Here is a 16987-nt window from a genome sequence, read left to right on the forward strand (position 1 = left end):
TGCTGAATTTAAATGCTGGTTGTGTACTGAGTTACTTAATTCTTAGCAAACTATGATTTACATACTATGTGAATTAATTAAAACTTACTTTGTGAAGATAATCAAGTTGTTTTGTGAGGTTAATCATGTTGTTTTGTGTAGTAAGACATGTTAAATAACTACTCTATAAACGATTGCCCATATGCTAAGTTATGCTTGCTAATTTGTAGACTGCACATTTATTGCAAAGTGTACATTTATTGCAAAGTGTGTATGATTGTAACATCGTTTCTTGCATCACATATAGATACGACTGTTCTAGCTGACGGGACATATGAGCTAATCCCGGAGTCCGAAGGAGCTGATCAAGAAGCCCAGGTGAACGCCGCTACATTGACGGAAGACCCAGACCAAAGTCCGGAAGAGCCCAAGGCTGATTTAGTTAGTGACTACCGCGAAGGCAAGCCCCGGACATAAACCCAGTATTTCAAATTATGCACTTTATATACTACTTATTTGTGCATTTACAGTTCTTAGGATTTGAATTGAAACCCTAGATGCATGATCCTAGGAACCTATGTACTGAACACTAGACTTGAGTTCGAGTAACTGCTATGCTTATAGGACTGGTAAAAGTTGAGTGATTGCCTGTCACTCACGAGTTTAATAGGAGTTGCTTGTTTACTTTCTGCAATCACTATACGGACGTCGGACGGGGTCATGTTCGATATCATTACCTTGGGTGAGACCCCGTCTGTGTTGATGAATACTGCTAAGGTCGCGGTGTGTGGTAGCAGTGGTTAAGTGTTTGAACGTACTAGCCACATGCCGTAAATATGGTACGCGGTAAGCCTAGTAGCTGATCGGATCGGTGAGTGGATATACCTTTCACTCTCCCTTAGAGATAGATTTTTATGTTTAAGTTGCGCAACACCACGGGTGCAGGGAGGAAGTTGGTGCCCTGTAGTCGGGGAGAGTGACCCTATCCACAAGCCGGAATGAAAGGTCAACGGTTTTTTGGGAACGACCCGACGTGTTCCAAACGTGTGTGTTAGGTTTACCTTGCAAGGTTGGAAATCCGATTCGAATCGTCCGTCTCTCACGGATATTGAGACTACTTGATCCCTTTGCCACACAGAATAATAAGAGTAATGTTATTACGATCAATCTTTATGTTTGACTAAAGTTCTATCATGGTTGGTTAGAATTAGATGCTTACATAGAATGGTTAATCAACTAGAATATTGAAAGCTAAAATATGAAATTAAGGACCTACTCTTTATTGCTTTTCAGCAAAAGGAAAACCAGAGCCTTACAGAACCCTGCATAGTCTAGCTAAGTGGACTAAATATATCCGTTGAAGGGTAAGTCTTGCAGAGTATTAGTATACTCAGCCTTACTGTTGAATCCTGTTTCAGGTATGAGTTTTGAGGACCAGACCGCTAGTCTGACCTGGCCCTGCTCTTTGCCCCCTGGCTAGTCCGTAGAGTGGGATCCGTCTCCGGCCGGCAATGATCCCGACGAGTGATATCTTGCTTGGGCTAGCTTGGTATCCTTTTGCGATGTGTTGTAGCCGTCGTGTTTTCTTTCCGCTGCTTAAACTCTGAACTTTAAGCTTATGTCTTGTATAACATTTTACTGAGTTTGGACCTGTAGTAAAATTTTGAACTTGTTGTAATAACTGATATGTCTGTGTTGTAAAATATATGGTTGTAATATCTCTGGACTCGCCTTCGTGCGGGGTATGCTTGTTCGATCCGAGAACCGGTGGTTGTATCGGGACGTTACCCGACAGACCAAGAATTGTTCCGTTTGAAGTGCGTTTGAGTCGGTGTTGCCTTTATGGTGATGGCCAGCGCACTTGAGCTGGGATAATTCAGGTGGTTCTGCCACACCAGCCAACGGCAGCCCTGAGCAGTGGCAGCAGTGGCGGCGATGGCGATGGCGAGCCGTGCAGTTCAGATGGGCTTGGTGGGCCTGTTGGCGCCTACCAACGTCACCACCGGGAAAGCAGTGATGACGCCCGCAGACGCCAATTTTGGGGTGGCAGTATTTCATGAACCACGAATGAATCTGCAAGCGCACGAAATACCGCTGTAGCATTTTACCAGGGAGTATACCGGGGTGTCATTTATATCTCCGCAGGGAAGGTGGTGAGTGAAGAGATATAGACTAGTTGATGAACTTTATCTAGATTGGATATTCTCATGCATAAACAGGGGTAAGATATATAACATGGTAGGAGGTAGTGTGACACACACACACAAACTACCCTCTTGGATAAATAAAAGAAAAGATAAAAGATGCTCTAGGCCGGGAGCAAGGCAGAAGTTAGAGCTCGAGTCAACTGTGCTAGGCTAGCTATATCTATACTATCTCATTGGTTAGATCGTCAGAGATTAAACTACACAACAGGGAGACCGCTATCGAAGCATCGGAAGGAGCCCGTACACCCCGGTGGCTTTATGTACCTCCTACCTCTCATACCGAACGTGGAGGATTACTCGGGCTCGGACAGGGCTGTCACCACCTGCCGGCTACCTCTACAAACCGTGGGTATAGTTGACATCCAGTAACTCTTAGCTAATCTAGACACCATGTCTACACTAGTAAGGGATATTCTAGTGTCCCGCGCGGAGCCCCCACCCTACGAATGGACAGACATCACACTAGAGCAGACATACGAATACTGGAGCAGTTGATAGAGTTCTAAGCACGATATGATAACCATCTCAAGCACAGGGCGATCATGCAATGCAAGCATTGAATAATAACGCAACCATATCAAGAAGCTTATATCTGATAACTCAAAACATACTTCGAGTAGATATCGGTAACTATAGTCTAATTCTATTATAATCAACCAAATATTACAAGAGAGAGCTAGAGATGAAACCATACCAGACTCTCGAGCAGATCCGGCGACTCGATGACTCCTAGACTTCTTCTAAACTCCACTAAGACTAAAGACTATGCAAGATGAGCAAGAGAGGAGAGGTAAGTGTGGTGTGTGTCCTATTCTCCACCCTCCCCCCCATTGTATTTATAGCTGGGAGCCACGAGGTGAAGCTTGCCAAACCGCCTAAGGGACCAACCAGGACTCAGCACGTGGCTTGGCTAAGGTGGTGGGGCCCACAAGCCAGGTCGGCCAACCTGGTAGGTCGGTCGGCCTGCCAATGGGGCCAACCAGCCCCATCTTCTTCTGGCAGGCTATCCTGGGCTTCCTTGTCTGGTCCACGTTGGTATTGGCTTGTCTTGGCTTGTCTGAATTAGGTTCTTGCATCACTTTTGGTCCATCTGAGTCTGAATCGGCGCTCTGGTAATTTCTGTGATTTTATGTCGGGCCAAAGTGTGCTTGCAACCTGCATATTAGCTTCAAAACACAACTTGCATTTTCTAGAAGATAAAGTGTGGTTTAGGGACTTTATTGGATAAAAATGCGTGTAAGAAATGCAAACTCTCATGGTTTTCTGATCAAGTTGACGCCTGAAAATGATCGTTAGTGAGCATCAACAGGGCCCATGATGGGCTCAGCGGGCTCGTCAAGGGTTTTTTTTTATTTTTCATTTGATTAACCAAGACGGGCAAAAAACTGCATCGGTTAATGCCATGATTAACCGTGACCTTCACTCCAAGGCGGTTGCAAAAACTATCACGGTTAATGCTTTTTGCCCGCCTCGGTTAAAATTTCTGTAGTAGTGTAGATTGCCAAAACGACCTACAATTTGGAACCAAAAAAGCAATACATATCCCTTCAACCTGATCCTAATCGACTCGGCCGCCACGTGATGGCACTGCTAGAACAATTAGCATTTGTACAGGGTGGGAACCCCGATTAGTACTAGTTCCCCGTTTGGTACCGCCTGGTCGGTACTAAATAGACGTGCATTTAGTACTGTCAGACTGTCCAGTACTAAATAGCGCATTTAGTACCAGCCAACCGGTACTAAACTGCTTGCCACGCTGTGCTTGGTCGAAAGAGTATAGTTATTTATGAAACTCTTTTCATAAATGTGGACATATGTAGTGTTTCTGTTAGAGTATTCCTTTTTTATTCGGCAAAGGCGGCATGGATAGCCCATAAAACTTTTCGATGACTTGTGGGCCTCCGCCGCATCGAGAAAAGATTTTAGGCTATTAATCCATGCCATGGTGCACCGGTCGCCGTACATCTATTGTCGGTCCATCTATAATAATATTTTTTTCATTAGATGAGCAATTTATTTCAATAGAACTATAATAAAAGATGCACATCTTCGTTAATCCATTGAATCTTAGAATTACAATATTCTTAGAATTACAATAAAAATATACTCATACTTACTGGACATATACACCATTATAGTGTCCAAATAATCCATGAATAAATCATTAGTGTACAAATAATCCATTAATAATACAAAATTTATCTATATAGTACATGTATAAATTTAAAATTTGATGAGAAATTTAATTCAATGAAATTGGGCTTTAAATTTATGTATTAAGAAACTCTAATAAAAGATGCACATCTTCCTTAATATGATGAAATGACAATATTATTACATCCAACAAAATTTATTCAACAACAAATAGGTCTCAATGGTTAACTGACACATATACATATCCCAACAAAGATTTTTTTTAATTTCTCAATGGTTTCAATGTGAGAACGAATAAATATATCATTAGTGTCAAAATAAATATCAAATGTACATCTTTATTTCAATAATTATCAAATTTGACATTTCACATTTACATAAAAATTCAAATTGAAATTTATCTATAGCATACAAGTATACAACCAAAATCTACCTAAGTGCATACCAACTACCAAAACAACAATGTCACTTGAAAATAATTAACAAAATCACTATAAATTAACCACATTCAAACTATCCAATAAATATTCTCTCAAATTTAATTCCTCGATTTTATACATCTCAAATCAATGTATAAATCAAAAAATCGTGCTATTTCTCTCTCTTTCTAAAAATCACAAATTTCTATAATAATGGGCTATAAAACAAAGTATAAAGACCATAAAAAAAGAGAATGAAGTTGCCAACCTTTGCTACACTTGATGAGTGAAAAAAATGGGCAGCACCTCTTCTCTAAAATGCCACGGAGAAGAAGAAGTCCAAGCTTGGTGAAAGGTTTGGCTCGGGCTTGGAGAGGAAGAAAGGTGGAGCCACCAGCCGGTACTAAATTTTTTTATTTATTTAGTACCGGCTGCTGCCACCAGCCGATACTAAATGTTCTTGTGCCATTTAGTAGCGGTTGGGCGACTCTAGCCGGTACTAAGTTGGCACTTAGCCGTTGCCTTGCGGCTTCGGGTGCGCACTTTAGTGCCGGCTGGTGGCTCTAGCCGGTGCTAAACGGCTTCTAGAGATACTGTAGCTTAACTTCAGTAATAAATGAATATGTTAATATCAGATCAAAGCATGACCGTTACTAACAACTGTGGAGGAACGAGCCATTTTTCCTACAGCGTGGCGTTCATGCATGAGATACGCCGGTCGGTGATCGATGGATCAGTGGTTTCCGCCGCGCGCTTGCTACCTCTCTCGCTTGCTTGTAGCAAGCGCTTCTGCCGGCCGGGCGGCGTCTCGCTGCGATCGATCGACACCTCGCGGAGGAGGATCGATCGGAGACCATCAGGATCCGTGGGCCGGGGTTTAGGGGATCGGAGAGCTCGCCCGCTTTGTCCTCCGCCGGCGCTGCTGCCGCTGGTCCCGGGGCTTTTCGCTTTGGCGACTCGCCCGTCCAATCATCTCCAGCACTCCATGCCGCCGAGCCGTATCTTCTCTGCTGCAGATTAAAGTTAGCTAAGGCTCTGTTTTAGTTACCACCTCATAAACCCCATAAACAAAAAAAATGTCACATCAAATATTTCGACATATGTATGGAATACTAAATAAAATCTATTTACAAAACTTTTTACATAGATGGGCTGTAAATCGCGAGACGAATCTAATGAGCCTACTTAATCCATGATTTTGCAACAGTGATGCTACAGTAATCATTCACTAATTATTACTTATTGATTAATTAGCATCATTAGATTCGTCTCGCGATTTACCACCCATCTGTACAATAAATAGACTTCATTTACTTCAAATTCGCAAGATTCCATTGCAAAAATGCCAAACATCTAAACACAGGCCTAGGATGCGCTTGGTGCCTGCCGCGGCACGCAGAAGCAGCAGCAGCGCGCGCGGGGGGGGGGGTGTTGTACGGTTCTTGCTTTGCGCTCGGCCGCACTTGTCGCTTTTGCGTCAAAAGCTAGCTAGCTCGCACGCACCACTGTTCCTTTCTTTCTCCAATAAAATAATTATTTATTAACCGCCGATCGATTCCGCTAGCTGATGTGCGTGTGTGGATGCGCACACGTATGTACTGCTCGCCGAGCATCTTCCCCTAAAACAAAAAGGAAGAGCTAGCCCAGTTCGGTCGGATCCTGCTGCACCTATACATGTTAATTTGCATATATGACATATATGCACATATATAATATATGTGTGTATATATATATATATATATATATATATATATATATATATATATGTATGCTTGTTTGTTTGTTCGTGTGCATCGATCCATCGGTTGTGGGGGGCATCTCCGCGCGCACCACCGGTTGGCTCGCAGGGCCGCGTTCGTTGGTTGTGCTGTGCATCCCCCTCGGTCATCGATGGATGGGGTTCGATCTTGTCCACTAGCCGGGGCGTCCCCGCACGAGAATCATTCCCTTCTCCGTCCAACCCCACCCCACCCCACCCTCTCATACACATTACATTACATACATACGGTGAGCGTGAGCCCCCCGTCGCACCGCACGCGTGCGCGCGCAGGGCTCATCTCTATCTTCTTGCATTGGATCTCTTCCTCATCTGCTCCGCCCCGGCCGGGCTGCTATATATACGCGCGCGGCCGGGCTTCGTCCCCAATGATCACTAGTGCTTGCCATCCTTGCTCCGCCTATTAATAGCGTTGGCCTGTAACCTCCCTGCCTGCCAGAGCACCCCGTCGTCATCCTTCCTTCCCTGCTTCGATCGCCAGCCCTTAGCCTCCTGTCGTCTCGTCTCTGGATCCGGCCGGCCGCCTGAGCGCCGGGCCGGGGCGCGGGGGCTAGCTAGCCAGCGCGCTAGTCTCTCGTCCCAGCGTCGTACGGTTGTGTGGGTGCGTGCGTGCTAGCTGCCGGCATTGCGCGAGGAAATTGAGAGAGGCGGCGCGCGGCGGCATGAAGCTCCTCGTCCTGCCGCCGGCAGCCGCTGGGTCGGCGCCACCGCCGTGTCCTTCCCGCTTTCTCGTGAAAGGTGAGAGCTTCCACGCCATCTATCGTACGTCGTTCCGACACGCGTGTCGTCCGTCTCCTTGTCGATCGACATACATACACGCCACGCGGCTAAGGGCCGGGCCGGCCGGGGATCCTAACTTTAGCTATGGACCGCCGGCCGTTGGCACGGAGGATGCGATCCAGACAACCTCCCGTCGCCGTTTGGCCAGAGTTTAGTTTTATCCTCACGCAAACCTTGGCTTACCAACATTTGGGTGTGGTTTGGTTCCACCGTGGTCGGCAAATAGCCAAACCGGCACTCCTGCTCATCAATCTCCTGTAGTGCAGGATGGCAACCGAGTTTTCTCTGTCCGCTAGCTTTAGCTTCCTCTGACTCTCTCTCTCTCTCATAAACAGAACAAGAACAACAACAATAATAATCTCTCACGCACGCAGCAGGCACCGCCGCTCCTTTTGCTTTTACTTACGTTGCATCAACTCAATCAGGTCCATGCCGCATCTGGGGCAAAGCTGGGGCGACGGGGCCCCGCGGCACGCGCGTCGCCCGGTGGAGGGCGCAGGCCCGGACGACGACAACGCAGGCCGACAACGTATCCGCTGCTGCTCCTCCTGCTAAAGGTAACATATTTGACTCCCTCCCAGATGCTGCGCCTGGGGCCTACTCTCTCTCTCTCTCTCTTCCTCCTCTCTCCCCGAGTCTGTGTGTGCTGCACCAGCACCTGCGCTTGTCTCTTTGCTGTTCAACCAGAACCAGCTACTGCTTTTGCCAAGACACAAAAGATGTATATGCTTTGCTTTGCTTAGAGTAGAGGGCCGGCCTTGCAACGGGTGGTAGCCTGAGGTACAGATATATATACCACGAAAGTAAAGAGAGCTGAACTGAAACTGTGTTAGTTTACAAAGTACAGGGAACGAGTGATGACACCGGACAAAAGCTTTTGGAACTCCTTGCTTTAATTGTTTTGGAACTCCCTGGCAACAAGACCTTGCTTAATCCCTACTTAACTACATACCGTGGTTTACTGTCTAGTAATTAGCAAGGAAGTGAATGAATACTGAATAGCGCGATCATGCATGTTCAAATAAAATGTGCAGTGCGAACTTCGATCATGCATGCAAGATTATGATCACCCCTGCATGCATGCCTTTTTCTTTAATGTGTAACTTATCCACATCCTCACAAAAGCATTCAAATAGTTGACAATGAATTAGCTTTCAGCAAGACACTGTGGACAATAGCCTTCCCTAAAAAAATTACCACATGCATGCTTTTGAACGACGTATTTTGAAAAAACAAAATATCTGATTGCTAGCATGTTTTCTGCTGCTGATGATGCTCCTAGGTACTACTGTTATTAATAAGGTAACCCGAATTTCTGGTACTCTGGTGAATCTACAAAGACATCGTCTTACTTAAATTCACAGTAGCAGTGTAGCACGAAGAATTAAAATTTCAGTAAGTCCACCAGGGTTCCCTCTAAAAAAGAAATAAAGAGAAGGAAGGTCCATCATTAAGGTATGTCAAAACTGCAAGTTTAATAATCCAAGATGTATCTTGCAGTGGCAGCTCAGCTCAAGCTCCATCTTTGAGCCATATGCATAAGCTAGAGTCAGGTCTGACAAGATACTAGCGAAAAAAGGAATTCTTAATTAGCTCATGGCTGTCGTTGGATCCTTGAACTGTTAATGGATTGTCGATCACTATCGATACGGCGCTGTTCTACAGTTGACTGCGAGGTTAAGATTCTTGATGTACGATTGATCCTGTTGTAACTATCAATTTTGTCCTGCTTGTTCTTTGAGCCCAAATCCTTATCTAGTGAACCTTTACTCAAATCACAAAGGTATCTATATGTGTGGACGTATGGCAGGGGATCTTGTTCTCTTTGTACCCCCACTGTTCTTTTTAGCCAAATAGCTAGTGGATCAATTTGGTTACGAATACAAAGATCAGATATCCGATGAAGAATATCATACATTAGACGCTTACCACTAACTACTCCAAAGAAAGGATTAGATTGGACCGCAGAGGTATCTTTAAGACAATATCATGTACTCGCAGAATAGAGAATCTGATCGGTATTTAAGACTTTAAGGCAAGAATTTCATAAAAAAAATTGAGGAAATAAATTGTAGGGACGGAACATAAATTACGGAAGGTAATTAAGTTTTGTTTGTTGTATCAAGCCAATATATATACCTTTTGATCATTAGGTTCCTTTTCTTTTGGTAATGATGGTTTCATGTCCAGTGTATGGTTATGGACTACTGAACCTGATGCTCCAATGTTTGGTAATGGGAATTGGACGGCACACTAGCTACACTGTTCAGACCAAGTTCATATGATCTTTTGATGCTTCATGCTGAATGCTTATAATAATGTGCAGAAATGCTTTCACTGTTCTTTTTGAGTTTGAAGAAACTGATTGAAATTCTCAGTACCTGCAGTGTTCCAAACAACCCACATCGAAGACGATACTGAAATCATAAAATGGCCTGGGAAACCAGAGGATCTTGATGAGTACCGATTGATCCCTGAGGTAAATCTTCTTTTCACAGATGTTCGTTCTTTTTTCTTCTGAGCGGTCTTTTACATTTTTCAGCTGGACGATAGTTATTTACATAGCTAGTTTCTATAACTGATTTCTTAATTGTTGCTTACAATTTCCATCAGGCTGATGGGACGGACTTGCAGCCACTCATCGATCAGGTGAGGGAAATGCTAAGATCAATGAATGACGGGAATATCAGCATCTCGGCGTATGACACAGCGTGGGTTGCACTGGTGCCGAAGCTGGATGGCGGGGCCCCACAGTTCCCGGCCACCGTGCGTTGGATCGTCGACAACCAGCTGCCTGACGGCTCATGGGGCGATTCGGCCTTGTTCTCTGCCTATGACCGTATGACAAACACCCTGGCCTGTGTCGTTGCACTGACAAAATGGTCTCTTGAGCCCGAAAAATGCAAGACAGGTATTGTAAAATTAGAGAGTAGTGATCTTCTTGTTAAATACGTGCCACTGGCTTCATGTGCATTTGTTGTTTTAGGGCTATCTTTTCTCCATGAGAACATGTGGAGGTTAGCAGAGGAAGAGCAAGAGTCAATGCCCATCGGCTTCGAAATCGCATTCCCTTCTCTCATTCAGATAGCTAGGAACTTGGGCATTGACTTTCCATATGATCATCCATCTTTACACAGCATATATTCGAACAGGGAAATCAAGCTGAAGAGGTATGCATAATTAAATATGGTTTCACACTGTGTCTGTTCATTTTCTCGGAAAATTTCGCTAAGGTTTCCTTCAAATTCTTTTCGAGGACGTATTTAGAATCCCAAAGGACATGATGCATAGAGTTCCTACGTCAATTCTGCATAGCCTTGAAGGAATGCCTGATCTTGATTGGGCAAAGCTTCTGAATCTTCAATCAAGTGATGGGTCCTTCTTGTATTCTCCTTCAGCTACTGCATACGCACTTATGCAAACTGGTGACAAGAAGTGCTTTGAATATATCGATAGGATAGTCAAAAAGTTCAACGGAGGAGGTAAATGATGGTTCACGACAGAGCATAGATGACTGTTCACAAGATTAGATAGTATTTTGTGTCTCATCTCGAATTGTTTATCATCACAATTTCAGTCCCCAATGTTTATCCGGTCGATCTTTTTGAGCACATCTGGGTCGTTGATCGATTAGAGCGACTCGGGATCTCTCATTATTTCCAACGTGAGATTAAACAATGCATGGACTATGTGAACAGGTTTTGCTTCTGTGATCCCTTATTTCAGTACTGTTTGTTTCCATTTGAGCATATATCATGGAAACACCGAGCTTCAGTGAGCATCTTATGATGAATTTCTAGGCTTATCTGATCTCCTCATTTTGTAGGCACTGGACTGAAGAAGGGATTTGCTGGGCTAGGAACTCTAATGTAAAAGATGTTGACGACACGGCTATGGCTTTTCGACTACTACGGCTACATGGATACAATGTCTCCCAAAGTACGAAAACCATTCCCTTTATTAAAACATCTCAATGATTTATATATTTAGTTTAGTGCAACCCCAAATAAGCTAATCATCAAATAAATAACAAATTTCCTATGCACCAACCAATGCTCAGCTAACTAGTGAAATAATGCAATATATATGTTACAAATGTTGCAAATATTTCACTATTCCCAACGCTCTAGAAACTTCCTTAAGTTGTCACACCTCAGACATAAGTGTTAATTATGTGTTCTCTGTAGGTGTGTTTAAGAATTTTGAGAAGGATGGAGAGTTCTTTTGTTTTGTGGGACAATCAACCCAAGCTGTCACGGGGATGTATAACCTCAACAGAGCCTCTCAGATAGGATTTCAAGGCGAGGATATATTGCACCGTGCTAGGATTTTCTCATATGAGTTTCTCAGACAAAGAGAAGCCCAAGGCATGCTCCATGATAAATGGATAATTGCAAAGGATGTAGCTGGAGAGGTTATTTAACTCATTCTATCATTCGATATGATCATAGACCGATTGAAAGTTTAATAGAGTTGAAAGTTAATTGGTGCTTTATGCTTTCATCAGGATTTTTGCCTTGTCTTCATCTTTTGCTGTTATTGTCTACGTAAAATATACACAACATACTATAACAATTTCAGGTATTAGTAGTACATACATTCATGTTAAAAGCAATATAAGGAATATTTGAAATTCTAGAAATAACTAAAATGAGGTACTATACTGCAAAAATACTAGTAATGTCTATCTGGTCCTTTTTGAAGTAGATTTATTAGCAAATAACAAATATTGGAAATTGATAAAATGATTGGTTTGGGAATTATTAACAAATATTGATGTATGATTACCTTGTTTTATTTGCATTAGACCCATAAATATATGAAAAAAACAACATTCTTTTAGCTAAATATGTTAATAAAAACAATCAAATCAAGCCAAGTAAGATAAACAAAAAGGATGATGGCATACATAAGGATCAAAGTTACACTTTTTACTAAACAATGCAGTTAATGGTGCATGAGCTAGCGCATACTATTTGCCCATGCAATCATATGTCAAATAGAATGAACATGCTGGTGCCTAATATGCCGCTATATGTTTATACTGATCTATAGGTACAATATACATTAGACTTTCCTTGGTATGCGAGCTTGCCTCGCGTGGAGGCAAGAACCTATCTAGATCAATATGGTGGTAAAGATGATGTTTGGATTGGAAAGACTCTCTACAGGTAATGTTCACGCATTAGAGGGAAAAAATTGGTGAAAGAGATATGTTTTGTCTATATATGTGGATGGCTTTTCGCAGGATGCCTCTTGTGAATAACGATGTATATCTGAAGTTGGCAAGAACAGATTTCAACAATTGCCAAGTTCTACATCAGCTTGAATGCCACGGGCTTCAAATGTATGAGTTCATTTTTTATTATCATGAATCTCATTTTTCCAAGATTAACTTTTATTTCACTTGAAATATTTTGGTAATATATTTAGGTGGTACAACGAGAATCGCCTTGAGACTTTTGGAGTGGCACCACAAGAAGTTTTGAGAGCTTATTTTTTAGCAGCGTCATGCATTTTCGAACCAAGTCGTGCTGTTGAGCGGCTCTCATGGGCTCGAACGTCATTGCTTGCCAATGCTATTTCTACACATATCCAAACTATTTTGTCAGACAAGAAAAGATTGGAATGTTTCGTGCATTGTGTATACAAAGAAAATGATCAATCATGGTGAGTACTCCACTTTAAATTAGTTGAGCATTATATCCATCTACAAAACATTATTTGGTGTGACTTATTTATAAGCTGACATTGATGTTAATTTCTTAGCAAAAAAATGGAAAAACTGGAGTATTAGAACATATAAGTCATATTAATTTCAACCACATCGATAATGTAATGCATGATCACTTTTATAATTTGGATCTCTATGTAAACTTTGGTCTACTTGATGTGGTACAGATATAAACCTGAATTGTATCATGGATCTTTGATATTCAAGATGTGTGCTAGTCCCCCCCCCCAATTTTATTGCCTCGCACTCCCTTGATATGGCCATATGGATATATATGCCTCCTTTTCAACCCAGCTGGTGGATATTTCAGCCTATATTCACTGCCTCTGTTGTAGTTTAGTGGCTATTATAAATGGCATGCCATGGAAGTTTTAATCTGTCAAGAAAGATTCAAAAGTTATAGTTTCAATTAAAATTAAAGTTAAATAAGTTTAACAGAGATATTCTTCTTTATATGGATGCTATAATTTTATTGTGTCATTTTTAAGTGATCTATTGATTGTTGAAATTCAATCAAATAATTCTATCTTGAGATTAATACATGTTGTTGCTTTAATATTTAACTTCCAGTTTCGTTGTAGCACCTCCCTTATGTAATATATTAAATTGATAGAATTTCTCTGACACAAATGGTGGATTTCAGGATTAAAACCAATCCTAGTGATGCTATTCTTGAGAGGGCGCTTCGGCAACTTATTGACTTATTGGCACAAGAAGCACAGCCAATTCATGAAGGCCAAAGGTTCATACGCAGTCTCCTGAGTCTTGCAGTAAGTAAAAAGCAATCCTCACGTATGCTTGCATTGGTTATTTACTAACAATGTTTCTGATACCTTTGTCTGGACTACAGTGGACTGAATGGATGATGCAAAAGACAAATAAACAAGACAACAATTGTAACAAATCTAGTGGTACAGAACCACGACACATACATGATAAGCAAACTTATTTGCTTATAGTTCAGAGTATTGAGATTTGTGCTGGACGAGTTGGTGAGGCTGTATCTGTGATAAACAACAAGGACAGTGATCGGTTTATCCATCTCGCGTGCACTATTTGCGACAGCCTTAACCACAATGTGTTAATATTCCAGGTAAACCCTATATCAAAATGAATTTATTTTGTACAATTTTGACCTAGGTATATTTAGGATAGTTATGATTATATTGTTCTCTTATAAACAAATAATTTGATGAAATCAAACCGCTGCACATATAACCCTATTTTTCGAGGACCTCAATTGCCCCATTCAACACTAGAGTTTTGTTCTTAGTGTCTCTCCAACCTCAAGTTAAGGGTTGGGTGACTTATTTGTAAAGGTTCCATACCTTTTCCATGGCCCAATGAGTTTAGAACCTTAAGATATGATGAATATGTTCATTAACACATGACTTCTAACTATCCGTTCTAATCTTTAAAATGGTAACATGAGAAAACAATCTACACCCAAATTCAAAGCAAAGTCATATATAGAAAAAATGTACTTTACTGCCATTTACAAGCAAAATTAAGTTTTCATTTTTCATTTTTCAATAATAGCCCTCACATCTTTAGGTAATCTTTCCTCAATTCATAAATTTCCAACAAAGAACTGATGAATGAATTTATAGTCAAGTAGCTATTAGTTTTTTTTTTCAATGTATATTTCCTTTTCAATCTGGTATGTGTCCAATAAAGCATGTCATACTAACAATTTTTTTTCATAAAACATATGATCATAAAAAAGGTATAAAATTATTTTATTTGTTTCCTTTGCACATACAGACACCATGCATGCATTCCATAATTCGAAACAAAAGCTTAAAAAATTATTTAGTTTTGCATGTCAATATGTTTAACTAATGATACAATTTACAGGGTACTGAGAAGAATGAAGCAACAATGAATTGCATTGACAAGGAAATTCAATTGAATATGCAAGAGCTTACTCAATATCTCCTCCTGAGATCAGATGAGAAAACCAGTAACAGCAAGACCAAGCAAACCTTATGGGATGTCCTGAGAAGCTCCTACTATGCTAGTCATTCCCCACAACATGTCATGGATAGGCATGTTTCGGAGGTTATCTTTGAGCCAGTTTAAAAAGGTTCAATTGTTCGTCATTTGTAGGTTTAGGTGTAAATATGTGTATATAAGAAATGGATGTAAACAATAATAGTAGGGGATACATGCAATTGTAATAAGCTGATAGATGCTTAGAATTGAAATCAGTCTAGCTGTGAGATCTAGAAAGTTCATGTATAAGTAGTCATATTGTAAATAGAGGTTTTCATTTGAATAAAATTTTGTATGGCAAATGTCATCTGTATTGGTTCATTTATCTAACCTTTTGAATTCTTTGGAGCACTTATCTCATTGTTAATTTCAAAATAGAACTAATAATTATAAAAGAAGTAATGCTCTAAATTATGTACAATACAAAATTAAGAAAATCATAGAGCAGACACTAGAATGGTATTTTTTTTTGTTTTTAAAATATTTCAAAAGTATAGAATGAACTAGCAACAAATTTTGGCGAGTTAGGTACTATTTCTTAGATCTTTAATATATCACTTAGTTACTTACACCTAAGTACAAAAGTTAACAAAATGATTTGGCATAACAATCGCAAAAATAACTTCTTATTTTGCAGTTGGAAGGTAACATATGAGATTGTGTCCAAATTTGAGATGTATATGAATTCAAAAAATATTAATGAGCTATACGATTGGGAGCAGCTATTTCCTAACTGCCCGCTGCAAAGTTGTGCTACAGATGGATCAGACCATTGCCCTCTTCTTCTTGGCTTGAATGATGTCCACCCCGGAAAGGCTAAATTTCATTTTGAAGCTTTTTGGACCAGTCTGGAAGGCTTCCAAGAAGTAGTTGCAGCGGCTTGGACATCTGAACGAACTTCTCACTGCCCCTTTGACACCCTAGCAAGAAAATTCAGAGCAACGGTAACAAATCTTCAGAGCTGGAGCCAAAAGAAAGTTGGCCACGTTAATTCACAACCAGCACTAGCTAGGGAAGTCCTCCATCAATTGAAAATAGCACAAGATTCTCGTGGTTTATCTAGTCTTGAATTGTGGCTGAGGAACAAACTCAAGCCACATTGTTTGGCTCTTGCATCAGTGCAGCACACCATCGCAAGAAGTAGATCTCGCACCAGTTGGCTTAAGGAAGGCGACACCAATATTGCCTTGTTTCATGCATAGGCTCGTCACCGTAAAAGGAAAAATTTCATTGCTAAGCTCACCACTGTCGATGGGACAATTCTCATCAAACATGACGAGAAGGAGCGGAACATCTTTGAGTTCTATAGCATCCTGCTGGGCAAGAGTATTGACAGAGAAGTGACAATTAATCTTCCTGAGCTAGGCATGTCAAGTATTGCCCTCCATGACCTTGAAGCACCTATTTCAGAAGAAGAAGTTTGGAAAACAATCAGGTCATGCCTTCTGACAAAGGTCCTGGTCCCGATGGTTTTACAAGCAAATTTTACAAAGTGTGTTGGCAAATTATAAAGCAGGACATAATGGCTGCAATTTTAGCTGTTTGGAACAAAAAAATTGCTAATTTTGAGCTCCTAAACTCAGCCTATGTCACTCTCTTACCTAAGAAAGAGGATGCCTCTAACATCAAGGATTTCAGGGCCATCAGTTTGGTGCACTCTTTTGCCAAACTTGTAATAAAAATTCTTGCCAACAGACTCGCTGGTTCTCTAAATCAGCTGATTTCTCCCAACCAAAGCACTTTCATCGAGGGTCGCTTCATTCTAGACAACTTTATGTTGGTCCATCATACTACAAAATTCCTGCACCAACAGAAATAGGCTCGTATTCTTCTCAAATTGGACATTAACAAAGCTTTTGACTCGGTTTCATGGCCTTTCCTCTTAGAAGTATTGAAACAGTTGGATTTTGGACCAATTTTGTGTGATATCATAAGGTACTAC

General features: G+C 41.2%; 1 protein-coding gene across 2 annotated transcripts; it reads left to right on the forward strand.

Annotated features, from left to right (window-relative positions):
• Nucleotides 1–6877: 6877 nt before the first annotated feature.
• Nucleotides 6878–15366, forward strand: LOC120651058 (ent-copalyl diphosphate synthase AN1, chloroplastic-like). 2 transcript variants are annotated; one of them, XM_039928401.1, is made up of 15 exons: nt 6878–7274; nt 7742–7873; nt 9695–9795; nt 9930–10227; nt 10303–10486; nt 10584–10798; nt 10894–11014; nt 11143–11255; nt 11504–11730; nt 12372–12487; nt 12565–12663; nt 12750–12986; nt 13694–13820; nt 13901–14143; nt 14908–15366. In XM_039928401.1, exons 1-15 carry the CDS (start codon nt 7199–7201, stop codon nt 15130–15132), a joined length of 2514 nt encoding a protein of 837 aa, XP_039784335.1. In that variant the 5' UTR covers nt 6878–7198; the 3' UTR covers nt 15133–15366. The 2 variants fall into 2 exon arrangements, with proteins under 2 accessions (XP_039784335.1, XP_039784336.1); XM_039928402.1 differs by having other exon boundaries at nt 6879–7274; nt 9704–9795.
• The last annotated feature ends 1621 nt before the right edge of the window (nt 15367–16987 follow it).

The sequence above is a fragment of the Panicum virgatum genome, chromosome 9K, assembly GCF_016808335.1.
Source record: "Panicum virgatum strain AP13 chromosome 9K, P.virgatum_v5, whole genome shotgun sequence".
In the NCBI taxonomy this organism is placed as follows: Eukaryota; Viridiplantae; Streptophyta; class Magnoliopsida; order Poales; family Poaceae; genus Panicum; species Panicum virgatum.